This window comes from Pongo abelii, chromosome 6 (genome assembly GCF_028885655.2).
Source record: "Pongo abelii isolate AG06213 chromosome 6, NHGRI_mPonAbe1-v2.0_pri, whole genome shotgun sequence".
NCBI lineage: Eukaryota > Metazoa > Chordata > Mammalia > Primates > Hominidae > Pongo > Pongo abelii.
This window is the reverse complement of record NC_071991.2, coordinates 99,474,367-99,502,001: the sequence shown is the minus strand read 5'-3', so window position 1 is coordinate 99,502,001 and position 27,635 is coordinate 99,474,367. Positions and strand designations below refer to the sequence as shown.

The 27,635-nt window shown below is 36.9% G+C and overlaps 2 protein-coding genes and 1 pseudogene across 18 annotated transcripts in view; 1 reads left to right on the top strand and 2 right to left on the bottom strand.

The window, feature by feature from the left end:
* Window positions 1-23,456, bottom strand: part of FAM185A (family with sequence similarity 185 member A) — a 191,567-nt gene extending 168,111 nt beyond the window's left edge. For 10 of the 11 annotated variants that reach the window (XM_054559636.1, XM_054559639.2, XM_054559640.2 and 7 more), the window contains exons 1-4: window positions 22,815-23,274; window positions 20,674-20,783; window positions 12,552-12,644; window positions 9,106-9,244 (exon numbers count right to left, since the gene is read on the bottom strand). In XM_054559636.1, the coding sequence (XP_054415611.1) occupies window positions 9,106-9,244; window positions 12,552-12,644; window positions 20,674-20,783; window positions 22,815-23,274 (802 nt within the window). Of the gene's footprint in view, window positions 1-9,105; window positions 9,245-12,551; window positions 12,645-20,673; window positions 20,784-22,814 lie in introns of all 11 variants that reach the window. The other variant, XM_002818311.5, reaches the window with a different exon arrangement.
* Window positions 12,661-15,670, bottom strand: LOC129060439 (large ribosomal subunit protein eL8-like; annotated as a pseudogene).
* Window positions 23,457-23,521: 65 nt separating the features above from the next.
* CCDC146 (coiled-coil domain containing 146) overlaps window positions 23,522-27,635 on the top strand; it is a 170,141-nt gene continuing 166,027 nt past the window's right edge. For 5 of the 7 annotated variants that reach the window (XM_054559607.1, XM_054559609.1, XM_054559605.1 and 2 more), the window contains exon 1: window positions 23,522-23,890. The gene's annotated coding sequence lies outside the window, so the exon portion shown is untranslated. The remainder of the gene's footprint in view (window positions 23,891-27,635) is intronic. The other 2 variants (XM_054559606.1, XM_054559604.1) reach the window with 1 other exon arrangement.

The following is a 27,635-nucleotide window of genomic DNA, read 5'->3' as shown; positions in this document are numbered from 1 at the left end:
CTCATTTTGAATAGGGTTATTAGTTTTTTGCTTATTGATTTGTTTAACTTCCTTGAAGATTCAAAGGAACAAAGGATATTAAACCTTTGTCAGATACAGAGTTTGCAAATATTTTCTCCCATTCTGTAGGTTGTCTATTTACTCTGTTCATAATTTCTTTTGCAGTGCAGAAGCTCTTTCATTTAATTAGATCCCAATGAGGCAAGTCTAGGAGGACAGGAACCACATCTTTCTTATTTAGCTTCATATCTGGGAACTTTGCACAGTGCATAGTACACAGTAAACACAATTATTTTGTGAACAAATAAAAAGTTTGGAAAAGTAGGTAAAGAGCAACCTGTGGTAGAATCACAGAGTGCTAAGTCTACTGACTATCCTACACCAAAAAAGTCAGTGAAGAATTTCAAGATGGATAAAAATATAAGAAAACCATGCTTTAAGGAGATTCACCTAGTGTGAGACAGTGGGTGTTTCCATACTTAGCATTCTCTTTACTGCTTGTTGTGGTTTGAATGTTCCCACAAAAGTTCATGTGTTGGAAACTTTGTCCCCAGTGCAGCAATACTGTGAGGTGGGACCTTTGGGAGGTAATTGGGTCATGAGGGCTCTGCCCTCATGAATGGATTAACCCATTCATGAATCAATGGATTAATGGGTCATGGAGGGAGTGGGTTAGCTATCACAAGAGTGGGTCTGTTATAAGAGCCAGTGTGGGTGTCTCTCATGCAGCCTCTCTCCATGTGAGGCCTGTGCCACTTCATGACTCTGCAGAGCCCCTATCAGCAAGAAGGCTCTCACGAGATGCGGCTCTTAGACCTCAGACTTCTCAGCCTCCAGAACTGTAATATATAAACTTTATAAATCACTCAGTCTCAGGTATTCTGTTACAGCAACAGAAAACAGACTAAGACAATGCTCTACCTCCTGAACAATAAAAGATGAAGTAGACAGGTCCCTGATATTCGTAACTTTATTAATAAAGAACTATGATAAAGTTTTACAGTCATTTAGCTAGTGAATCCAGTCACCCACTCATCAAGGCAATGGAGCTTTATTGTTTTACACTAGTCTTTAATAATGCAGTAAAAATTTACAATTTTTTTAAAATAAAAATATGGTCTTTCTCAAAAAGCCAATCATTAGTGCTTGTCATGAAAGTGAGGAGGTCTTCAGAAAATAATGATTCTTTGAACCAGAAAATAGAAGTTTTAGATCTATACAAAATGAGGATTAGTTAATTATAGTGGGACCTATAGAGTCTCAGATAACATTCTTCTTGAATGTTTGAGTTCTACTGTATACTAAAAGCAAAATGGAGCAACAACAACAAAAACCCATGGAATTAAGGAATCGTTTCAAATGCTGTCTAGTTATAAGTAACACTTCGAAATATTTTTGTCAATTCTAAATAAAACAGTAAACAAAAACTTATTTTCAACTCAAGTCAAAATATTTAGAAAATCTCTACCTTAAACAGAAATATTCTAAAGTCATTAGAAAACACAAAATGGATGTCTTGCCTCAAATGCATAGTGGAATAAAGTAGTATATTTAAAAGTATACCAAGCAACAAAATGGGCATTATTAGCAAAATTTTCTATATTTTGATTTCACCTACTTCATCTCCAATCACTGAAAATAATAAATTAATTATTTGAGAGGAGTAAATCTTAGTAAAAGCTTCTTTCCAATAAAGCAGACACCAGATGGTCTGTAATAACTATGTGTGCTTACCCTACTCTCAAGTTATATAAGTTTTCCACAAATCCCAGTATTTGAGAAAATAGATAGTTTTTCTTAGCTTGTAACCTTTCATTCTAGCATGGTCAGAGGAAAAAAAAATGTAATCAATTTAAAGATAAACACTGGTTTATTTTTCTTCACCAAAAGAAATGTGATTATGGTTCAAGCACATATAACTCTTAAAATCCGAACAGAGTAATCAAGTACCCTTAAAGATTAAGTCATTTTATGGTTTTTGGTGGGTAGGGGTGGGGAGGTGGGAAGGGAGACACTTGTATTTGCAAGCCACAGTGCTAAATGCTAAGAATATAGAGATGAATAAAACATAATCTTTGCTCTTGAGGAGTTTATAATTAGGCAAGGATTTATAGAAAACCAGAGATGAGGCAAGATGCTTTAGCTGAGTACCGAAAGATTAAAAAAGTCAACAAGATTTTTAAAAAGCTAGGAAAAGCATTTCAGGCAGAATATAAACAGTATGATCAGTATGATCAAAGGTTCTGATCAAGAACTCAGAGGTATAAAACAGGTAAAAATGTGTATAGGAAAAAAGACTAATTCTGGAAGACAAAGCATACAGTCAGAAGAGGGAAAAGGGAAGTTGCGCACGTCACTAAGGCAGTAGAAAACGGTCCGAATAAGAGAATGACATGTTCAATGTGCATTACTAATAAACTACTATAGCTGCAGTGAGGAGAAATGGATCTGAAGAAGGCAAGGCTGGAGGCAAAGTTATTGCTAGTATCAAGGCAAGAGGTCAAAAGGGTCTAAAACAGAAGTGTAGAAATTAGCAGGAAAAAGGTGAGATAGATTGAAAAAATATTTAGGAGGTAAAACCTGCCTAAACTTGGTAGTTGATTAGATGCAGGAGATGAGAGAGAAACAGAAAGTTAAGACCACTGCCAGATTTATAGCATGGGAATTGGGAACATGACAATATCAGAAACAGCAAATAAAAACAAGGGAAGAGGACATATTACAGATGATGTTCACGGACTGGGGAAGAAGGGAAAAAAGGTAGAAATGTGGAGTTTGAGATGTCTATGAAGATCCAAATGGCTATGTCTACCTGCCAGATGGATGTATAAATTAGTCAGGGCTAGAGACATACATTTGAATAATCAGATTTGAAACACCCTTGTAAGGGTAGTTCAGACTCAAAAGTATATAAGATGCCCTAGGAAAATATGTAGATAAAGAACAATAGGACAAGGATGAAATCCTGGAGAATACCAATTATCACAGAGGTGGAAAGAGAAGGAATATAGAGACATTTGTGAAAGAGCAATTATAAATATATGATAGAGACTGCCAGTGTCCATTAATATTTGTGTGCCTCTCTTCTTCCATAAGAGTACTGCTAAACTACATATCTCAGCCTTTGCAGTTAGGTAAAGCCATTTGAAAATATTTTGTCCAAAGATCTATGGGCAGAAGTAATATATGCACTTCTAGGCCTGGTTTCTGAAACTTCTTCCATGATCCTCTGTGCTGCCTCATTTTTTATGGAAGACTTGGAAGCCACAAACTGAGGAAGCCAAGTCTCTGAATGTCTCTAAGGAGCTGCACTTAGGACAGACACTGTAGTAAATGTCAATATTTTGTGTCAGAGGTCTAAACCCTGAAAAACCTACATGGTTTGCACCACAAAAAAAAAGCTGTAATTCCTTTCTAGTATTTCATATAAAAAAGTTGTGGCCAGGTGCGGTGGCTCACACCTGTAATTCCAGCACTTTGGGAGGCCGAGGCGTGCGGATCACCTGAGGTCAGGAGTTCGAGACCAACCTGGCCAACATGGTGAAACCCTGTCTGTACTAAAAAATATAAAAATTAGCCAGGTGTGGTAGCAGGCGCCTTAATCCCAGCTACTTGGGAGGCAGAGGCAGGAGAATTGTTTGAACCTGGGTGGTGGAAGTTGCAGTGAGCTGAGATCGAGCCATTGCACTTAAGCCTGGGGGACAAGAGTGAGACTTCTCTCAAAAAAAAAAAAAAAAAAGTTGTATGTGTCCAGATTCGAAATTAAGTATCAAAATGATAATCAAATTAAAACTTCATAATGACCTAGGCTAGGAATAAATACTAGAATTTCAATAAAACATTTTCATGAATGTCGTGAAAAGATCTATTTAATCCAATAAAAGATTCTGTGTTTTAAAATTGTATATTATTTCTGACTTTCTAAGTTTACAAACCAGATTTATAAATTTATCAGTGACTACAAGTCCTTCTTAAAGCACATTGGGACATTTCTTCTGAAATTTTGAGTGCTATCAAAGTTATCACCTGTGTTTTGTACAGTTCATGTAAATTGTACTTCTTGAAAATTTCAAAAATAAGTAGTTACTAAAGGAAAAGTTTATGCATGTATGCCAAATATTTGAAGAACAAAGGACTTTTGAAGTGCAGAGAAAATGAGAATGAGAGAACTAATACTTAGCAATTTATCTATCAAGATATGTTTCCAAAGAACTTAAAATAGAGCCTAATTTACATAGGAAATCTAAATATTTAAAATAGAGTTTTATTCATTAGTCACCGTTCCAGATCATAACATAAGTTTTTAAAATACACAAAAACAAGTAACATGAACACTCTTACATCTTAATCGAATCAGTTTGTTTAAATCATAGGTTATAAATAAAACCAATCCTAGCAAACCATTTCAAGGAAGTTTTTCATTGTCTCCAATAGAGTCAAGAAAAACCATATTTATATTTAAAACTGTATTTTGTAGAATACATATAAATATATGCATGTATTATACATGCACAGCATTCTTCAAAAAGTATCAATATTCAAATATCAGAATTTAATAAAATATTATTCATATAAAACCAAATTTAATTTTTGATTATTTAGAAGGAAATCAAGATAGTAAACTGTCATAAAATTTTACATCTAAACACAAGCTATCCAAGTACCTATTCTCCCACTAGATTCCCATCGCCAGAAAGTGAATATTTAATAAGTCAATGAATAAACTGGTTTTTTTGTAGTAGAAGGCATACACACTTAATAGATGTGATTCAACCAACTATACAAATAGGAAATATGACTAGTCAATTAGCTTACTCAGTTTCTTACATATAAAATATAGTTAGCTATACTTAAAAATTTCACTTGAAAAAACACTTAGGATAAATTATTTTCTTCTCTATCCATAGGAATCAACTTGCAAGGCCAGGAAAGATATATTGCTCCTTTCATTACTGTTTTCCTCATTAATGGGCATGCTCTAAGTACTCGGCACTAGTATGTTAGATGTTGCTTTGCCATCAGGGTATATAAAAAAAATTGAAAATGCAGACAAAAAATAAATTTCATGCTCTTGCTTCCTTTCATGGAAGACTTAGAAGCCACACACTTAAGACAGCACCATCACTTTTATGGAAGCAGTCCAGTTCCTGAATGCTACCATGGAGCTAAGCCCAAACACTGTATGGAACATCTACATTTTCGGTCATAAAGCACGATAAATGTCCTAAAACTCAAGGAACTTATAATGTAGAACATAGCTGAAGCAGTGCATCTGTGTTATAGTACTGTCTTCTTGGAGGAAACATCTTTAGAGTGAGCCAGGAAGCCCTCAAAGTGATGATGGAATTTGCGGTTGCAGTCAAGTTCACTGTTTAAAAACCCCTCCTAGAAAGCCAAGAAACTAGGATCAAATCCTTGCTATTCCACTAATTAACTTGTGGAGTTGAGAGTAAACAATTAGACATTTCTAAGTCTAGTTTTCCTCATCTGTGAACAGCCAATTGTTCATTAAGTAAAAGGGGCTGGCCAATTTAGGTACTCAATACATGTTTGCTTTCAACCACCCACCCACCCACCTACTGGCGCAAAGGCTCCAAACTCTACTTGTAAATCTACCAAAAAGAAAGTTACTGCATTATATTTGTGTATAAATGGTTTTTACAACATCTATACGTTGGATTTTTTTTTTTCTGCTCTCTCTGGAAAAAAATTGGTTTAAGCCTTGCTTAAGAAAAAAGAAGCTAATGTAAATAAATCCTGACCAAGAATGCACATATTCTCAGTTTGTTTTCTGTAAGTCACGTGTTTAGAAATAGCAATGTATTTTCCCATAAAAACAAGTTTTAAGATTCTCAAGCCAGTTTATTTAAATATAGCCAAAATATATACCTAATTTGTGTTATATAACCATCAGCATTTAGCACAAAGAATTCATTGAAATATATATCCAGAGTTCTAGGTTGGGAAGATCTTGGCAGAAATAATTCCCACCAAAATTCCAGGAACTAGAAAACTGGGACTTCCTTTCACCAGCCATGACTCTAATCTTCTCACCCACCAGGACGTGAGACTAAAACACTGCCTGCTCTCCTGTACCCCTCCCATCCCAAAGCCCAGACTACAAACTCCAAAAGCATGTTCATACAATCCCTTAGGACAAGGATGGAAATAGAGGTGACAGGGGAGAGGAAGGCAAGAAACTTAGATGTGTCTGAAGGGTGATTTTTTAAAAGTCGAGGCACTGGGGTGTGTCCATGGAATTAAGAGGGGTTTCCTGTCTTAGTTCTCTCTTGTATATGCTGAAAAACCAAAGCAGAGTGAGGGCCAAGGACTAGGTGGAGAAAGCAAGGCTGAACATGGAAGCTTTTCTACAGTTACTTCTGTGAAAGTAACTATAATTTGAAACTGGATTAAATTTTCCCTTCCCCTACTCCTTCTCATTGCTGTACTAGTATTACAAAAAGAAGCTGTGAGAAACATCTAAAAGAGTTCTTTGCATTGAGGCAGGGTGACAATGGACCACTAGAAATGAGGTGGGAAGTAGCATCCCAAAGGGGATGGTAGTGACTGAGAAAATAAAGTATATTTAATCCTTCTACTCTACTCTGAGTTCTTTAACGACAGGTTTCACCTCCTGCCCAACTTTGCACCCTTGGTGCCTGGAAATCTGGCTCACAGTAGGTGGTCAATAAATGTGTCAAATGAATGAATAAATATAACTGTAGTAGATGCTATATTCCTCATCCAGATCCCACATCATAACCGAAGGGCTTATTTTCCTAGCTATTGGAATACTGCTGGAAGACAGCCCTCAGCTGTCAGCCCTCTTTGGGAATTACCTAGCAAAAAGGAGTCACTTCGGCTCAAGATCATACTCCTTCCTGGGGCAGCTTGCATCTAATGATTGGGGATATAAATGTCCAGCTCCTCTCACCCCAACTTGAGACAACTCTGAGGGACCATCCCAGCTTCAGAGCTCTCCGTGTGGGTTAATGAAACTGTATCACAGTCCAACTTCTCCCATGGAAATCTGGCTTTCTTCCTTTACATGGCATTGGTCCCAAGAGGCCTCCCTAGTAAATTCGCTATGCTCAAATTTCCATTTCAGAGTGTCTGCTTTCAGGGAAATTCAACCTGAAACAATAGTCCAAAAGAGGACCTAGATTTAAACCAGCTAAGGAAAGGTATCTGTTTTCATATTAAAGGTCAGTAAATATAAAAAGGTTTTATTAAGGCTAAGGAATTAACTCTTTCTTTTCCAGCACTGTATTTCCATTTTAGCTACTTTAAGTAATCAACAGACCTAGAGTACTTTGAGGACTGCTTCAAAAAAGACCACCTGTTTTACTACCATGTAGGCAATTAATGATAAACTGTACCAAATTCAATTTATCTAACTTAAAAGAATGCAAAAAAAGAAACATTATGAATTTAGTGTAAACATGGTATAAAGCATTGCAGAGAACAGACTGCTTTTCCTGTGGATGTTAATCCACATCTGACTTGATAAGGAATTGTTTCTCCACTAAAAGCTACTAAATACATTAAGCACAGTACTTTTCATTATGATTAAGATAGTTAGAAATGCAATGCTTATACAAAAGTCACTTTTAAAGTATGAAGAGTTACAAATTACCAGATCTACTTAAGGTACAACTGAATAAAAAATAAATAAATGAATAAGTAACAAAACCATTTGCTTCATCTGGATACAGCTCCATATGTACTTAAGCTATTTTGGGCTCAAATAATACCTTAATCTTCCAAGAATGCTTGAGGTTTAACCATTAAATTGAGGCTCCAGAACTATTTCAAAAATATAAGTATGCTTTTTAAAATTTTTTTTTAGAAGACTACTTGCCAAATTGCTACACAGCATGATTAGCACTAACCATGCTTTCTAATGCCACTCTATAACTCTTGCTCACAACTAAAATCTGAGGGTTTTGCCAGAGTGTACAGATACCAATATCCAGCTTTACTATAGAGGTGAAATGAGTGGACTATATATGGAAAAAGTCCGAATCTGTACTTCCTGGAATATGGCTCAAAAGGCATTTAGCAGATGTTTTATACTGGATTAGTGATTATTAATTCTATCTGTATATATTTCAGAAAACATACCTGGATTTGAATCATCTGCTCTGTGGAAATTCAAGAAGCAGGCTGAGTGACACTGAACACCAGCATGCCCTTTGCCATATTACCTCATCATTATACTCTTATTTTCTTTCAATAATGCAAACATTAACTATGTAATATTTCTTGCAGAGACAGGATTTAGAAACCACAAGAGGATATTTATCAAAGAAAATGGAAACAACAGAGTGCTGAGAAAACCTGGTGCCAGTACAAATGCATGCAAAACATTTAAAATAAAATTAGTATCAGAGTTGCTATAATTACATTCCACCAAATGTTTCATTAATTTAACCCTCAGCTTTCTTATGTTAACATAAAAGCAATCAGTCAGTACCCATCTTTACCTAACACTGCTTTTACTTCATCTCCTGCATGTATTTCCTTGCTATTTGTTTCCCATTATAAGAAAACACAGGCTGGACGCAGTGTGGCTCACACCTGTAATCCCAGCACTTTGGGAGGCCAAGGGGGTGGGTCGCTTGGGCACAGGAGTTTGAGATCAGCCTGGGCAACATGGCGAAACCCCATCTCCACTAAAAATACAAAAATTAGCCTAGCGTGGTAGCGCACACCTGTAGTCCCAGCTTCTCGGGAGGTTGGGGTGGGAGAATCACCTGAACGTGAAAGGTGGAGGTTGCAGTGAGCCAGTGTCATGCCACTGCACTCCAGCCTAGGCAACAGAGCAAGACTCTGTATCAAAAAAAAAGAAAAAAGAAATACATTAAAAATTAGACTTACTATTAGTTCCATATATAACAGCATAATCTTTAATCTCTTGCCCAGATAAAATTAAATTAGCTTTATGAGTCATTTTATTTTTATGGTTTTTTTAAAAAAAGATGGTTAGTCTGCATTTCATTATTTAAAAGGCCAGTTTCCTGATCCTTTTTCAACTACAGAGTCATCTCTTAAAATTTATGCTATGTGGAAAGTCTCAGATGTATTATGCCTTTGTCAGCTTACCATGAACACTTCCTAATGTAATATCTCCAGCAGCAGAAGACAGAAATGATGATTCTGTATAAAGATACTTGGCTTTCAGCAAACCATCTTCGGTAGATACAGTAACAGAACTTCCCTGCAGTTTATCTATGGTCACAGCCTAGTAAGAGAAAGACTAATCAGTTCATTATAAAACAAAGACTGGTAAAAAGCCAAAATGCTACCTGTGGAATCAGTGGATAACTACATAAAATGTTACTACCTAGTACACAATCACTTTATTGACTCTGATTCCCTACCTCTAATTACGAGATTCTGAGCAATAGTGCATTCTCTGCAGAATATGGAATAGATCCAAATATTCCCCCATTGACTTAGGTCTCCTTTAATTTCTCTTAATGTTTTATATGTCCTATATAAAATTCTTAATCTTTTATTAGATTTATTCCTTTTAGATATTTTTAAGTGCTATTGTACAAGGTATCTTTTAAAATTTCATTTTATCCTAATTGACTTTGTATTTGATCTTAATCCAATAACTTCACTAAACTCACTAATCCTAATAATTTCTCTGTACTTTTAAAAATTATATATGGGTTATTATACTGTCTACAAGTGATGGCTTCATTTCCTCCCTTCCAATCCATATATTAATACTTTTTTTCCTGCTTTTTCTTTCTTTTTCTTGCCTTAACCATCTGTCTCAGGCCCCCAATTCAACAGTGAATGGCAGCTAGCAGAAGCAATGGGACAGCAGACATCCTTGTCTTATTCCTGTTCTCAAAAGAAAAGTTTACAACATTTCACCATTAAGCATGATGTTTGCTATAGATATTTTTTAAATAATTTTTATCAGATTAAGGACATTCCCTTCTATTTCAACTTTGTTTTATTGCTTTTGCTATTTAAATCATGAATAGGTTTTGAATTTTAGCACATACTTTATCTGATTCTATTGATTTATCATGATTTTTCTCTGTTAGTACATTAATGTAGTGAATATACTATTATTTCTAGAACTTTTCCACTTGACATCTAATAAGGCAGTAGCTTTCCACCAAACTAAATGGAAGGAATTTAAATTTACCTATTTAATGACAGAACAAAAAGTAGATTTAAAAATCAATATCTTCCTGACAGAGGTATTGCTATAAATTTTCTTTTCTACATGAAAAGAAAAATTTTTCACTTAGTTATTATGAATATATATAAATACATATATATAGTTCTTACAAATAATGAAAGCCAAGTTTTAAGGAAGTACAAGTACTGTGGCTTTGTAGCCCAGACTGAGAGGAAAACTGACAACTATGTCATCAATTCACCAAACAGATGAAATGGGTTTCTGTGTTCTCTGTTAAGTTATAAAACTAAACTTAGATACTGAAATTAACACAATTTAAAAAGTCATGTAGAATAATGATGCTATTATTTATAGTGCTCATTTGATTCTCACAATCTTGTTAAGTGGACAAAGCAAATATCACCATCCTGTTTGCTGAATAATGAAACTCAGTCTCTGGGAAGCTAACTGGTAGGTCTAGAACCCATTCAGTTATCGTTCCTGTGATTCCTTTACCTTTATCATCATCATCGTGGTAAGCATTACATTAGACTTAGCTATGTGCCAGACGTTGTTTTAAGTATTTTACCTGTATTAACTCATTTAATCCTCTTAATAGAGGATTTTTGAGTTAGTTCTATTACTATTACCCAATTTTCCAAAAAACTGAGACACACAGAGGTTAAGTAATTTGTCCAGTTATAGAGCTTAGTGAATGGTGGAGCCAGAATTCAAACACAGGTAGTTTGGCTCTCAGTATATTCTGTGCTCTTAACTAATTCACTATGTTTGTCTCTCAAATATCCAAATCACATTTCTATGAAAGTTGTGTATTAAAAGTTAACAGATTTCACAAGTATTTATTTTATGTTTTATAAAAACTACAAACTTAGAAATATACATTAAAAATCAATACTATACGTAATAAAAATAGAAAAAAAAACCTAGACTGATTCTTTAGTACATAACAAAACTCAATCAAGAAATAAAATTGTATAATAGCAAGTAAAACACATGAATATTCAATAAACCATAAACATTGGAACAAATAAATAACTGAGAGGAAACAGTGGCCAAGATATTCAAAGTAGCAAATGATTAAGATATTAAATTCTTTGATACTTATATTTGATTGTAAATGTTACAATATTCTAGTAACTTATTTCAGTAACATTAGCCATCATTTACTGAGTTTGAAGGGGCTGTAAATTTGTCTAATTTCCCTCTTGCACCTCCAAGACTACAGCAATCTAAAAAGTAAAACTAAATGCCATCTCAAAAAAGCTGCAGCATAAGGCCACACAGTGTCTTTCAACACTTTCCTAGTTTAATTTACAGAGTATTTTTAAAGGTTTAGGTTTAAACAACCTCCCACGGGGTCTAAGAGAAAGGTGATGGAAGATAAAACAACAGAAACAATTACTGTTATAACCTACCTTGTTTAATTATGCCAACAATAATCTACATATAAAATATGCTCACAACTCCTCCCCACCAACTCTCTGAAAATAAAGCTGACCATGGAATATAGCAAATTTGTAGGAAGGTGATGGAAGATAAAACAACAGAAACAATTACTGTTATAGTCTATCTTGTTTAATTATGCCAATAATAATCTACATACAAAATATGCTTGCAACTCCTCCCCACCAATTATCTGAAGATAAAGCTGACCATGGAATTTAGCAAATTTATAAGAAACAAAAAGGCTCTTGCAAATTGTGTAAGTGTAAAATAAAAGGAAACTTTTTCTCAAAGACACATTATCAATCACATTTTTTAAATGACAATTTATAATTCCAAAATTATACCTTTACTCTTAATACTATGCTAAATAACCAAAAGCTACAAAAGGAGTTGATTAAAAAATACAAACTATCTTCCTATAACAACGAAAATCCCAATAGCTACTAAAAAAAAAAAAGCTGTGAGAGAGCAGTTAAGCTATCTAATGGTGCCACCTTGTGGAAAATACTGAAGAAAGTTGAGTTTTGAAACATCCTTCAATTTGCCTAAAGGCGAAGTAAAAAGGTCTTAGAAAATACTCAAATAAACCTAACACAAGAAAAATCCAATCCAGTTACTGGTGATATTACTTAATGATCTATTTTAATCTATGATCATAAAAATAAAAATCTTTTCAGAACTAGAGTTAAATAGTAAGCATTTAAGTTTTTATTGATTCCAGACTAGGAACTAAGTAACTGTCAAAAGTATTAAACCACAAACTAAAACTTAAGTTGTATATTATTTCATCACTTCAGTTTCAAATTTGAATTTACTTATGAACAAAAATGCATTAAAAAGGGAATGTTATGCTACGAACTTTGTAGAACCTACCCACTTGGTGAGCCAAATGGAAGCAAAGTTGCAATTACTAAAAAAAAGAAAGTTTCAATCTTACACTTTTGTCTGATGCATGAATATCTATATTTCCATAAACTGTTCCCAGACAGATCACTTTGCCTCTTTTTGTTTGAACATGCAATTTTTGACCCTGAAAGACAAATTAAAAAATACATAACAGTGAAAAAGAGAGTAAGTTTGACTTATACTAGTGAAACATTTTCAATATTTCTGTATTAATACTGACAAAGCAACAAAAGAACAATAAGGAATGAAATAGAAACTCACTGCTTCGAATAACAACATCAACTGGAAAAAAATGTCAACTGCTGTTAAAGGGATTAAATAAGCCACTTGGACTCAAAGGGAAAAACAAGAGATACTTGGGTATTCTGGTAGCTTCACTGAAGAAGGACTTGGGAATCAAAAATCACTGTGACCAGCTAACTAAATATCCACAGTGATGAAGATGACAATAATAATCAATTACTATTCATCATTAATAACAATAATAGTTATCACTTACTTGGCATTTTCTCTGCACCAGATACCATGTTAGCTACTTCACATGAACTATCATTTAATCCTCACGACAAACCAGAGAGATAAGTATTACATTTTTCCCATTTTACAGAGGAAGAATGCCAAGATTCAGAAAGGTAAATCACTTTATCAGGGTGACACAGAAAAAAACCCAAAATCTAAAGTAACAATTAGAATCAAGCTCTGTATGATTCCAAAACCCACATGCTTAATGCTGGACAGGTCTGAAGGACAGAATACACATTAGGGTAACAGCCCACTTAAACCTTCTAGCACGACACATTCCAGAAACTAAGTAAAAATGCCTCCGAGCACAAAACAGCAGTCACAAGCCAGTTAGCCTATTCTGCAAGACAGAAAACAAAAGTATGTGTATGTGTGTGTGTGTGTGAGTGACTTGATTTTGGACTTGGGAACTATGGCAAACACTACTATTGGCTCATCAAAATCCATTTTTTTCCAAAGTAAAAGCAGTATAGCTTGACCCATGGCAAGACCACATTTTCCAGCTTCCTTTACCTCGTAGGTGTTGTTGTTACCAACATAACGTAAGTGGAAATGCTATATGCCGTTTCCAGGTTGGTGCTTTTAGAACAAGTGTGCCTTCTCTGTGAGCTTCTCATTCCACCAAGTGGGTCCAGAGTATAACAAGGCTCGAAAAGATGGCAGAGCCGGAAGACGGAAGGAACCTAGAATCACTGAATGAAAAAGACCCATCCATACACCTGGACACAAGTAAGAAATAAACTCATATTATATATGAGCCATTAGATGTTTGGTCTATTGCTGTTTTTTTTGTTTTTGTTTTGAGACAGAGTCTTGCTGTATCGCCCAGGCTGGAGTGCAGTGGCGAGATCTCGGCTCACTGCAAGCTCTGCCTCCTGCGTTCAAGTGATTCTCCTGCCTCAGCCTCCCACGTAGCTGGGACTACAGGCGTATGCCATCACTACAGGTGTATGCCATCACGCCAGGCTAATTGTTTGTATTTTTAGTAGAGATGGGGTTTCACCATGTTGGCCAGGATGGTCTCGATCTCTTGACCTTGTGATCCACCTGCCTCAGCCTCCCAAAGTGCTGGGATTACAGGCATGAGCCACTGCACCCGGCCTAGTCTGATTTTTTTTTAGAGTAGTTTATTTTCCCTTAATCATTATATATGTCTTTAGTTTTGTTACATAAAGAGATATGGATCACTTGAGCCCAGATGTTTTCCCTTAATCATTATATATGTCTTTAGTTTTGTTACATAAAGAGATATGGATCACTTGAGCCCAGATGTTTGAGGATTCAGTGAGCTAGGATCATGCTACTGCACTCTGGCGTGGGTAACACGTCAAGACCCTGTCTCTTAAAGAAAAAAAAAATCTGTATTATAGCATGGTTAACTATGTTATGCCCAGAGACATGAGTCTGAAGTCAAATTATATTTAGTATACTCCTTATCAAATATGTGATAAACCTTGGAAAAGACTATCCCCAAAGCACTTGTTTTTTTTAATTTTTTAATTATTTTAATTATATTTATGTACAGAAAATGCAGCAGTGTACATTTAACCCAGTTTAGTGGCAAGTTCTTTAGCCCTTGCCTTTTCGAGCTTGGCAATGTGAGCCACAGACTTGGGACCCAGGACATTGCCATCCCAGTGACAGTGGATCTCATCGTATCTGGCATTGTAATTGGTCCTGATAGCTTCCACCAGCTTAGCCAAAGCTCCTTTGTCTTCTGAGTTAACCTGTGTGAAGTCGACAGTAGTGTAGGTCTTCCTGTGAACTAGACGTCCCAGTCTTGCCTTCCCCTCGATAATGCAGCAAGTGGCCCCCATTTTATGACACAGGACAGGCAGGAAAACAGTCAGCTCAATGGGATCCATGTCGTGTGCAATCACCACCAGCTGAGCTTTCTTGTTATCCACCAAGGTGGTGACGGTGTTAACTCCTGCTTGAAAGACAGGTGGTCTCTTAATGGGGAGGTCCCCTTTGCCCACAACTCAGCCTGGGCCAACAGCCTCTGCTTCTTCTCTTGCTTTGTCTCTGGTCTGTATTTGTGGGCCAGCTTAAGCAGCTGAGTAGCTGTTTGGCTTTCCAGGGCCTGGGTGAACTGGTTAATCGCAGGAGGCACTTTCAGCTGCTTATAGAGTATGGCTCTCTGCCATTGCAACCTGATATAGCGGGGCCATTTCACAAAGCAGGTGAGGTCTCTTTTGGGCTGGATGTCCTGTCCAATGCCAAAATTCTTAGGCCTTTTCTCAAAGAGGGGATTCACCACTTTCTTGGCCTCCTGCTTCTTCACAAAAGCAGGGGCCAGAGCCAACTTCTTCCCCTTGGCCTCCTTTCCTTTCGGCATCTTGGGCAACGGGAGGAGCACACTTGTTGTTTTAAGTCAAGAACTCTTAACCAAGCTCACATGAACTTACAAAATTATAAGCAAAATTTCATAGACATGCATTTTTTTCTTAAGGAGACAATTAGATTTTCTAAGAGGTCTAAGGTTCAAAAATAGTTAAGAGCTACTGTTATAATTTAAAGCTCATATAATTCCCAAAAAAATGTGAAGTTGATTATAGAATTTTTAAAAACATAAAACCAAATAGTTAAATGTTTAAATAAATCAGAAATTATTTAGAAAATAAATTATAGTGCATTTAAAAAATGCAAATGTGTGACATTCAATTAGTTAAGGGTCTGTTGCCTAAAAAATTCACTTATCTTATTCCCTAAGGATGCTGTACAAATGTGGTCTTACCATATGTTTTGTCTGGACAATAAAGAAAGGTGGAAAGAGTATGAGCTTGGAAATCGGAAAGACCCAAGGTCAAATCCCAGCTCAATTTTTTTTAGCTATGTGAACGCAAGTGAGTTCCTCAATCTCTTGGTGCCTTCTAGTTTCTTCCTTGATAAAATGGAGAAAATTCAAGGATTAAATGAATGTTTAGCTAAGATTCCTGGTACATAATAAGGACTTATTAACAGTAGTTATTATTATTGCTATAAAAATTTTATTACGTAGGGCCGGGCACGGTGGCTCACGCCTGTAATCCCAGAACTTTGGGAGGCCAAGGTAGGTGGATCATGTGAGGAAAGGAGTTCAAGACAAGCCTGGCCAACATGCCTGGCCAAAATTAGCCGAGCTTGATGGTGGGTGCCTGTAATCCCAGCTACTCGGGAGGCTGAGGTGGGAGAATCACTTGAACCCAGGAGGCGGAGGCTGCAGTGAGCCAAGATGGTGTCATTGCACTCTAGCCTGGGCAACAGAGTGAGACTCTGTCTCAAAAAAAAAAATTTGTTTTTTATTATGTAGATCAACTATATTTCAAGTCCTTAAGTTAATGAAAGAGAAACATATTAACAAGTGACCACTAATTCAAGGTAACGATATTGTTAAAACTTAAACCAGATATTTTACCAAAGTGTTCTCATTTGTGAATTGAAGTTAGTTAAATCCTATGATCTCAAGGATAATTCTCTTAACCCTTGGTATACCATTAGTATCCACAGGCGTAATTTTTCATGAATTTCTTGTTTTGAGCTATTTTATTTGTAAGAACTCATATTTCATGATTTCTGTTATTTCTTGGGAGGTCTTTCAAGGAATAAATAGAAAATGTACTTACTTTTAAAAAAATAGAACAAAACTCATTCTATCCTGTAATTACCATTAATTGGTCCACTGGACTTTTCTAAATCTGAAATACATTATGGGATAATAGTATTCTTATTTTTAATTTTTTTTTTTTTTGCTAATTCATCATCCTAGGAGTTATTTCATCATTATTCATAAATTATTCCCAACTATGTTTTCTAAAAAAACTAAACTAATAAGAAAACAGAAGAATGATGGATTTGCATAAAGCAATCGTTCTCAACTGGAGATGATTTTGTCTCTAGAAGACATTTGGCAATGTCTGGAGACATTTTCCCTTGTCACAACTGAGGAGCATGCTACTGGCATCTAAAAGGTAGAGGCCAAAGATGGTGCTAAATATCCTATACTGCACAAGACAGGCCCCCACAACAAATTACCTGACTGAAAACGTTTATATTGCCAAGGCTAAGAAACCATTTTTAATTTTATGCCTACAATGGCATAAAAGAAGAAAATCAACAGAGAAAGATCTTTCAGAACTATCAGATTAATCAAAACATAAATGCAGAGACAGCAGTATACTAGATTCTAATTTTGATTGTGAAATTGGAAATCTCAAACTCTTGAGTCTTCAGAGGACAAGTCTAGATTAGTTTTCTGAAACTTAAGTATCAATGACTGAACAAAATATTTCTAAGGACAAAAAAGAATTATGATATCCTCACCTAGTCATTCAACATGAAGACCTTATTGCACAATCTTTTACAACAAGAATCTGAACCAACTTATTTTGCTAAAAGGACTTGTGATGGTAATGTTAATCTTTTATGATATTTGTGCCAAAAATTTATTTGAAATGATTCATATGTGGACACATGCTGATGGCAGATACGCAAATAAAGGTGGATGAAAGAAAAAATATGTAAAAATTAAAAATGCATCACATTATTCTAACTAGTGTTTAGAAATCTAAGCATGAAAATATTTTGCAATTATGAAGCAAAGATGACTGACTTCAACAAAATTGCATGCTTTCAAAGTTCACAAAAGTATCAACTTTTGACTATGCAAATGCAAGAAGCACTAAGAGTAACGATAAGCTAGCACCTATCAGAGAGGTATTTCAAACTACTTACAGCTGACACCAGTCTAATCTTTAAAAAATTAAATATAGGTCAATCATGGTGACTCACACCTGTAATCCCAGCACTTCATGAGCTCAAGGCAGGAGGATCACTTGAGCCCATGAGTTCAAGACCAGCCTGGGCAATACAGTGAGACCCTGTCTCTACAAAGAAAACATTAAAAAGAAAAAATTAATTACAGCTGGGCGCAGTGGCTCATGCCTGTAATCCTAGCACTTTGGGAGGCCAAGGCAGGCGGATCACAAGGTCAGGAGATCGAGACCAGCCTGGCCAACATGGTGAAACCCTGTCTCTACTAAATATACAAAAATTAACTGAGTGTGGTGGTGCATGCCTGTAATCCCAGCTACTCGGGAGGCTGAGGCAGGAGAATTGCTTGTACCAGGGAGTCAGAGGTTGCAGTGAGCTGAGATTGCACCACTGCACTCCAGCCTGGTGACAGAGTAAGACTCCATCTCAAAAAAAAAAAAAAAAATTTAATTACAAAACAAGATGAATCATATGTTACTTTGCACAAATAACTACTTAATCCTTAAGTAATGAGCTACCTGGTACATTAAAAATGTGATTAAAGTAATCTAATATTTAAGCACATTTATAATGCATAAGGATTCTTCCTTACTCTTTAATAAAATGGAAGAAAATCATTTGTGGAAACTAAAATTTCTTTAGTAAGATTTCAGAATACTAGGAAAATACTATTAGTTTCACTGTATACTTTGTTTTTTTTTTTTTTTTCTTTTATTGTAATTATTATTATTATTATTATTATTATACTTTAGGTTTTATGGTACATGTGCCCAATGTGCAGGTAAGTTACATATGTATACATGTGCCATGCTGGTGCACTGCACCCACCAACTCGTCATCTAGCATTAGGTATATCTCCCAATGTTATCCCTCCCCCCTCCCCCCAACCCACAACAGTCCCTGAAGTGTGATGTTCCCCTTCCTGTGTCCATGTGTTCTCATTGTTCAATTCCCACCTATGAGTGAGAATATGCGGTGTTTGGTTTTTTGTTCTTGCGATAGTTTACTGAGAATGATGATTTCCAATTTCATCCATGTCCCTACAAAGACATGAACTCATCATTTCTTATGGCTGCATAGTATTCCATGGTGTAGATGTGCCACATTTTCTTAATCCAGTCTATCATTGTTGGACATTTGGGTTGGTTCCAAGTCTTTGCTATTGTGAATAATGCGGCAATAAACATACGTGTGCGTCTTTATAGCAGCATGATTTATAGTCCTTTGGGTATATACCCAGTAATGGGATGGCTGGGTCGAATGGAATTTCTAGTTCTAGATCCCTGAGGAATCGCCACACTGACTTCCACAAGGGTTGAACTAGTTTACAGTCCCACCAACAGTGTAAAAGTGTTCCTATTTCTCCACATCCTCTCCAGCACCTGTTGTTTCCTGACTTTTTAATGATCGCCATTCTAACTGGTGTGAGATGGTATCTCATTGTGGTTTTGATTTGCATTTCTCTGATGGCCAGTGATGGTGAGCATTTTTTCATGTGTCTTTTGGCTGCATAAATGTCTTCTTTTGAGAAGTGTCTGTTCATGTCCTTCGCCCACTTTTTGATGGGGTTGTTTGTTTTTTTCTTGTAAATTTGTTGGAGTTCATTGTAGATTCTGGATATTAGCCCTTTGTCAGATGAGTAGGTTGCGAAAATTTTCTCCCATTTTGTAGGTTGCCTGTTCACTCTGATGGTAGTTTCCTTTGCTGTGCAGAAGCTCTTTAGTTTAATTAGATCCCATTTGTCAATTTTGGCTTTTGTTGCCATTGCTTTTGGTGTTTTAGACATGAAGTCCTTGCCCATGCCTATGTCCTGAATGGTATTGCCTAGGTTTTCTTCTAGGGTTTTTATGGTTTTAGGTCTAACATTTAAGTCTTTAATCCATCTTGAATTGATTTTTGTATAAGGTGTAAGGAAGGGATCCAGTTTCAGCTTTCTACATATGGCTAGCCAGTTTTCCCAGCACCATTTATTAAATAGGGAATCCTTTCCCCATTTCTTGTTTTTCTCAGGTTTGTCAAAGATCAGATGGTTGTAGATATGTGGCATTATTTCTGACGGCTCTGTTCTGTTCCATTGATCTATATCTCTGTTTTGGTACCAGTACCATGCTGTTTTGGTTACTGTAGCCTTGTAGTATAGTTTGAAGTCAGGTAGCGTGATGCCTCCAGCTTTGTTCTTTTGGCTTAGGATTGACTTGGCGATGCGGGCTCTTTTTTGGTTCCATATGAACTTTAAAGTAGTTTTTTCCAATTCTGTGAAGAAAGTCATTGGTAGCTTGATGGGGATGGCATTGAATCTGTAAATTACCTTGGGAAGGATGGCCATTTTCATGATATTGATTCTTCCTACCCATGAGCATGGAATGTTCTTCCATTTGTTTGTATCCTCTTTTATTTCCTTGAGCAGTGGTTTGTAGTTCTCCTTGAAGAGGTCTTTCACATCCCTTGTAAGTTGGATTCCTAGGTATTTTATTCTCTTTGAAGCAATTGTGAATGGGAGTTCACTCATGATTTGGCTCTCTGTTTGTCTGTTATTGATGTATAAGAATGCTTGTGATTTTTGCACATTGATTTTGTATCCTGAGACTTTGCTGAAGTTGCTTATCAGCTTAAGGAGATTTTGGGCTGAGACAATGGGGTTCACTGTATACTTTGAAATTAAATCAAAAAGAAATTTGAGGCAAAACCTCAAAACTGCTATAACCTCTGTACTTTACTAGAACTGATTTCAAGGCAAAATGTTTGCCAAGGACTTTCTGAGAGATGAATAAATGACAATGTTCTGAAAAACAGAAGAATCTCTTGAGTTTGATAGTACGAGTCATAGCTTAAGGGTTTTAAAAAAATAATAGTGAAATAAAATTAGAAAAATGCTATACCTTAACAGACTGCAAGATGCTAGTCCCATGCTCTGTTTCAATTTTGCAATTATCACACTCAATACTTTGAACTTTTACACAGCCAGACCCTGATGACTTGATATCTAAACCTAGAAGTAAAAAAAAAGAAAAAAGCAAGTTAGTACTGCAGTTTATAAGCTCCAAAGCATTTTAGTACCCCTAGAAACCCAACTCCTCAGTTATGTCCATAATATTGCTGAATCCTGGAAAGTGCATACTGTAAAGGTAAGGGGTCTTCTACCACGGCAACAGGACCAAATACAATAGCCTTTCTGCCAGTTTTTAGAAACAGAGCAGTTATTTCTACTGGCCTAAATCATCTAAAGAGAACTAACATAGATGGGAAGTAAAGGAGACTCCAATTCTGTTAAGAACTCCTGTGAAAGATTGTAGAAGCCTCTTCCCCAGTATATATGATCATGACTTAGAGGTTTTCAAATCCTATGTCTAACCTTTCATACTTAAAAAATGAAAATATTACCATGCAACTATATCACAAGGTATTTGAAGTAATTTTTAAAAAATGGGAACAACTTTGAAAAACCTAATATATACTATTAAAACTACAAGATTAGGCCATGAGCAGTGGCTCATGCCTGTAATACCAGCACTTTGGGAGGCCGAGGAAGGATTGCTTGAAGCCCAGGAGTTCAAGACCAGCCTGGACAACGTGGCAAAACTCCATTTCTACAAAAAAACAAAAACATTAGCCGGGCATGGTAGCATGCACCTGTAGTCCCAGCTAGTCAGGAGGCAGAGGCGAGAAGATCGCTTAAAACCGTGAAGTCAAGATTGCAGTGGGCCATGATTGTGCACCTGTACTCCAGCCTGCGTGGCAGAGTGAGTGAGATGCAGTCTCAAAACAAAACAAAACAAACAAAAAAACCCACAAGATTGTGGACAAATGGCAGTGGTATATGAAGAAAGTTTGGAAAATAAGGAATCACAAATGCCATCCTTGGCTGTCTATTTAAGATGTAACTGCAGGCATCTCTGTATACAAATTTTAAAAATTAAAAACACTGAAATGTAATTTGGAATTAACATAAATATTGATGATTTCTCTTAAAGTAGGCAAGACCTGCCCCCCCCACTTGATTCCTGAAACCACAAATAGTACCAAATCCTATATATTCTATGTTTTTTCCTATATACATATCAATGATCAAGTTAAATTTATAAACTAGGCATAGTAAGAGATGAACAACAATAATAATAAATCCAGCAATTATAACAATATACTGTAATAAAAGTTATATTACTGTCAAAATATCTTAATATTTTCCTACAACAGTTGAGGCAGGTAACAAACTGAGACAGCCAAACGGTGGATAAGGGAGGACTACGGCATCTACTATTTGGACAGCTGTAAGCATTATAAAAGATGATCTTAAAAATGCTAAATGCTATTATTATTACTATCATCATCATCATCAATATCTTCCTTCAGTCCCAGGAAGAACGACAGTCTGGGGAGCCCTTCCTAGAAAAGTGTGTGTACACAGTGGCTTGCCATTTAGGAAAACCTAAGAAAGGTATCTTGCAGGCATTATTATTGAAGCTTCCTAGGCAGGCTTACCATGTGTTTTTCTTCAAAGCTTGCTACGCATGGAAAACTTAGGCCAAAAAGAATGGAAACATAACAGTAAGAAGCTGGGCGCCCGTCTAAAACCGAATACTCAAACCAGGTGATACCCGGAACATCCTATTGACAGGGCTGTTTTGGGACAGACCCCAGGCTGTGAGCAAGGGGAAATGTAGATGGACTGCCATACCATTGAATGGATCGTCAAGAAACTTCAACCTTGAAAAATAAGCCAGTTTGCTAATGACAACGGGATAAAGGAGAACACAAGCGGCTCCAGAAATAGAATTTGACCTGGATTATACCAAATCATGTTTCCATTCGATGTATAAAATTTCTATAATTGGGAACCTAATTTTTAAATACTACTCGGATACTCAAGAATAGAACAGAGGAAAAGGTGCATTTCCGAAGGGGCCAACTGTAAATTAGGTTTAGAAAGCCAGGACCAATTAAAAGTGCACGTCGACCAAATTTAGTAAGTTCACTGTGCGTTCCCTGGGACCCAAACCCGTTTTCACTTCACTTCACTTGCCAAACTTCAGGGGCGCGTTCACCTCCACGGACGCCTGGGGGTGGATAGTATCAGACACAATGGCCATCTCCTCCAGATCCTCGTCGTACTTCACCAGCAGGCCGTCCAGGCCCCGCGCGCCGCCCTCCACGCCGCACACCGCTACCAGCACGCGGTCGCCATCCGGGTAGGTGAGGGGGTCCAGGGGCCTCACGGCCAGGTGGCACGGGAGCCGCGCCCGCAGCCGACCGAACGGGCTCACCTGCAGGGTCCACTCCTTCAGAGTCCGGCGCGCCGGGCCAGGCGGAGGGACCTCAGTCTCCGATCCGGGCCAGCGCTCGCCCCCACCTGAGCTGTACGGCCTGGCTTGGCAAGCCCAGCAAGCCCAGCAAGCCCAGCGCCCAGCGCCAGCCCACAGTCGGACCTGACGGAGACAGAGACGGAAGCAGCCAAGCTCCCAACCTGAGCAGGGGGCAAGCATGGCGCGCCTCTCTCGCCAGTCCTCAGAACACTTCAGCCACAGAGAGGGTCACTTGCCACGGCCAATCGACCAGGCCACTGTGCCGCCTCAAGTCAAACAGGAGATGTAAGTCAGGGTTTGCTGAAACAAGAGCGAGCCGGTTGGCTTGACTAGGCGATTTAAACGTCAGCCGTGCAATCCCCAGGGGCAAGTTGGGATTTGAAAGCTCTAAACTCTGACCCGGACCCCTTGCCTAAGTACGCCCCCTTTCGCTAAGGCCGACGGGATAGGTAGTTCTAAAGGGGTGGAAAGTCGCAGAGCTCCGCCTCTTAGAAACGACATATCCCAGGAGGCAATGCGCAGGGGAGCACGGGTAAGAGGGCAGGTGTTAGAATCGCTGGAAAGGCGGGCGCCCTTTGTCTCAAGACCATTGGCTATTGGAGGGGCGGTACATGGGCGGGGCAGTACATTCCACTGGCCAATGGGAAGCACGGAAGGGGCAAGCTGCGTGGTCACCTTGGATACCAAGGACGCGACTTCTTGTTTGGAGAGGGTGGAGCTTTGGAGTGAGACCCAGGAGGCCAAATCCCAAAGAGAAAAATAGGAGCCTAAATAAGGATCAGGACCAAGGGAAGGGGTAAGAAACTGCGCTTTTTAAGATGACAACTAGGTGCAAACTAGGAGTAACCTCTGTGGATGTCAAGATCCAAGCTTCACTAACCTAGTGCCGGGCATCTCCAGGGCACGGAGAATGCCTTGGCAAGAGAGTAAAGAGCAAGATTGGTGCTTTTTGAGGGAATTGCCTCTTTGGAAGTGTATTCCCTCCTATATTCCAAATATAGGAATAGAGTACATGCTCCGTCCTGACCCTAAGTGACCTTACTTTGGGTTTTAATTTGCTCACTTTAAAAATATAGATAATAATACCTTCCTTGCCTTGCCTCAAAGGGTTTTGTAAGGATCAAGTAAGAAAATGGGACCGTGCTGCACAGTATACAAAATTACCGTTTAAAGTACTGTATTTTTATTTCGACGTACTTAACATTGATTCTGAGTTACCAAGAAAATTATGAGAGATCAGAACTTGTTTTGAGAATAGGATTGATCTCTTTTTCTACAAATGATCCTCAGTTTTGGAGTGAGAAAAAAAAAGACACAAAAAAGAGAGTCACCATGGTGTGGTGGAAAGAGCAGGGACAAGGGTCAGATTATTTTCCTGGCTCTGCCACTGCTTCATCTGTGTCACCTAGACCTGTTTCTTTAGTTTTAAAATGAAGAAAGATGGTTCTAAATGACCCTATAAGAGGTGTGTGTGTGTGTGTGTGTGTGTGTATGTGTGTGTGTTTACCTTTTATAATTCTATGGGCAGTAAAATAATGGGAACAGAAAGATTTATTTTATTCTTTCCTGCCTGGTTTCTCTCTCCCCATCTGTGCCCCCACTTCCTCCTAAAACGTATTCCCTAAATTATTTAGCCAAGACACCTGCAAACACTAACATTTCATAAAATGCAAGTGCCTTAAAAAATTGAAGCCCTTACCCAAGTACAATGACCAGAATTCTTGGGACTATCGTGATAGATAGACTGGGCTAAAGTTCTCATGGGTACAAGTCTCAGGTTCTCTGCTAGCCACTACCTTTTTAAAAATTCAGTGTTTTCTTAAGTTATCATTGCCTCTTTTCTGTCTTTCTAGTCCTTCCTCCCTCCTTATTCTTCTTTCGGTGAAGACTCACTCATTATAGGTGCTAGCTCAGGTTCAGCAAGGGCCCACTGCAATAGTTCTTTTCTTGTCTTTGTGTTTCATCAGTTACAATTGTTCAGAATAATCTTCAAATTATTTTTTATGAAAATTGACAGGTGTAACTTTGAAAAGAAATTTGAAAAAGGCACTGGTTTAAGGAAGTTGAGAATGTACTCAAATTTTCTGTAGAAGCACTAGACATTTTTAGATTAAATATTAATTCTTAATAGTTAATTCTGTGTGTATGATATTTTTTCCTTTTCTGAGACAAACTAAGTTAATGGAATTGGCAACTGAACTATAATTTTCTATGTTGCATAATCATTATTTTACTTTTTCAAATAAAAACCAAATAGAATTGACTGAAAATTTACTTTGCTGATCACACAAGGTTGAAAATGGAGAAAATTATTAATATTAAGATTGGTATAAGATATTTAAAGTTATAGACACTTAAAAACAGTATAATGAGTATCAGATCTGTCCACATATCAACAGTGATTAATAAAAGTTGTATCTTCCATCCATATGACATTATAATTGTCAAACCATGTTCACATGCGTCATCTCACTGTATCCTCACTAATTAGGAGGGAAATTATTCTCCTCACACTATAGATGAGGAAACAGATTCAGAAACATTAAGATTAAGCAATTAGAAGGTCTGGCCCTTTTATCACTCTACTAAAACGTCCTTCTATTTTCCTGACATCTTTGAAGAAAAAATGAAATTATTCACCTCATAAGTAGAAAATTATATACAACTTTTTTCTCCTTATTTAGAGTTTGTTTCTAAGATATTTTCACATCTTAGTTTTAAAAAGCTATTTCCGTGGTCATGAACATATACTTCTGGTAGGAGTGTTAAGTTAGTACAAAATTTTTAGAGTTCAATTCAGCAATCAGAATGAAAAGCTTTTTCTGTGACTCAGAAATTGTTCTTTTGGGGATGTAAGCATAAAATTAGGGATGCTCAAGGAATTACGTTTTATAGGGTTACTTGTAAGAGAAAATAATTGCATCAATTTAAATGCTTCCTGGCCAGGCGCAGTGGCTCATGCCTGTAATTTCAGCACTTTGGGAGGCTGAGACGGATGGATCACCTGAGGTCAGGAGTTCAGGACCAGCCTGGCCAACATGGTGAAACTCCGTCTCTACTAAAAATTAAAAAAATTAGCTTGGCGTGGTGATGGACGCCTGTAATCCCAGCTACTCAGGAGGCTGAGACAGGAGAATCACTTAAACACAGGAGGTAGAGGTTGCAGTGAGCCAAGATCACACCACTGCACTCCAGCCTGGGCGGCAAGAGTGAAACTCTGTCTCAAAAAAAAAAATGTTAAATGCTCCCAAATAAGACAGTATTACATAAATTAGTATATAGCTGATATATTATGCAACAATTTGAACATTATATCTTGATATGGGAAATATTCCATATATAAAGTGAAAAGAATATATACAAAAGTGCACATATAGTATGATCTCAATTGTGTAATAATAATAATAAATTTAACATAAAATTATACTTTACAGAAACAATTCCAGAGGGATATATACCACTTGATAACAGTTGTTATCTTTAAGCAGTGATATGATGAGTGGTTACTGCAATTTTTTGTGTGTTATCAATAGTGAAAATATATTACATTTATAAGAAAACAATTTTAAAGCATTTCTTAGCATATATTGTTTCCTAAAACTGACTCAAATAATCAGATGGGCAGAAGATTTCTTACCATCTAGATATAAATGTCAATGAATATTTTATTTAATGATTTATGTTCAATAAATGGACAGCAGAGGTCACAAGAGAGTTTTCAGAAGAAAAGGTAACCAAAACAAAGAATTCAGCAATTTAGCTTAAGAGAAAAGCCATAAGAATTTAACTTTCTGAATTATAAACTATTTAAAAAGAGATATATCTTATGACTTCTATTATTCTTATGAAATATTAATAAACTCAACAATCTTAACTAATAACTATTAACATTGAGAAGTATTTAATGAATATATATAGGTACTAATTCTATTTGAAATCTCTATGTGAAACTGCAAATAGACACAGTTTTATTTCTTCCTTTCTAATCTGTATGGCTTTTCTTTCCTAGTGTTATTGCACTGGCTAAGACCGCCACTACAATATTGAGTTGGAGTGGCAAAAGCAAAAATCCTTGATTTATTTCCTATTTATGAGGGAAAACATTGGGTATTTCAACAACAATTAGGAAGTTAGCTGTAGATTTTTAAAGATGCCCTTTAGCAAGTTAAGGAAGTTTACTTTCTAATTTGCTTAGACTTTTTATCATGAGTGAATGTTGCATTTTGTCAAATGCTTTTTCTGTATCTATGAAGATGATCACATTGTTTTTCTTCTAATTTATTGATATGGTGTATTACAGTGATTGTTTTTCAAGTGTTTCATTCCCTCAATAAGCCACATTTGATCATGTTATTGTCAGAGAGTTTTGGGTTGTCAATTTCCTGACCAGAAACCTCTGTGGCCACAGCACCTTTGCCCGAATTCTTGTCCTGCATCCAGGAAGAATGAGGTACACAGACAAGTGAAGGGTGAACAAGACGAAGATGAGCTTTATTAAGTGTTACAAGAGCTCAGAGGAGACCCACAGTGGGTAGCTCCTC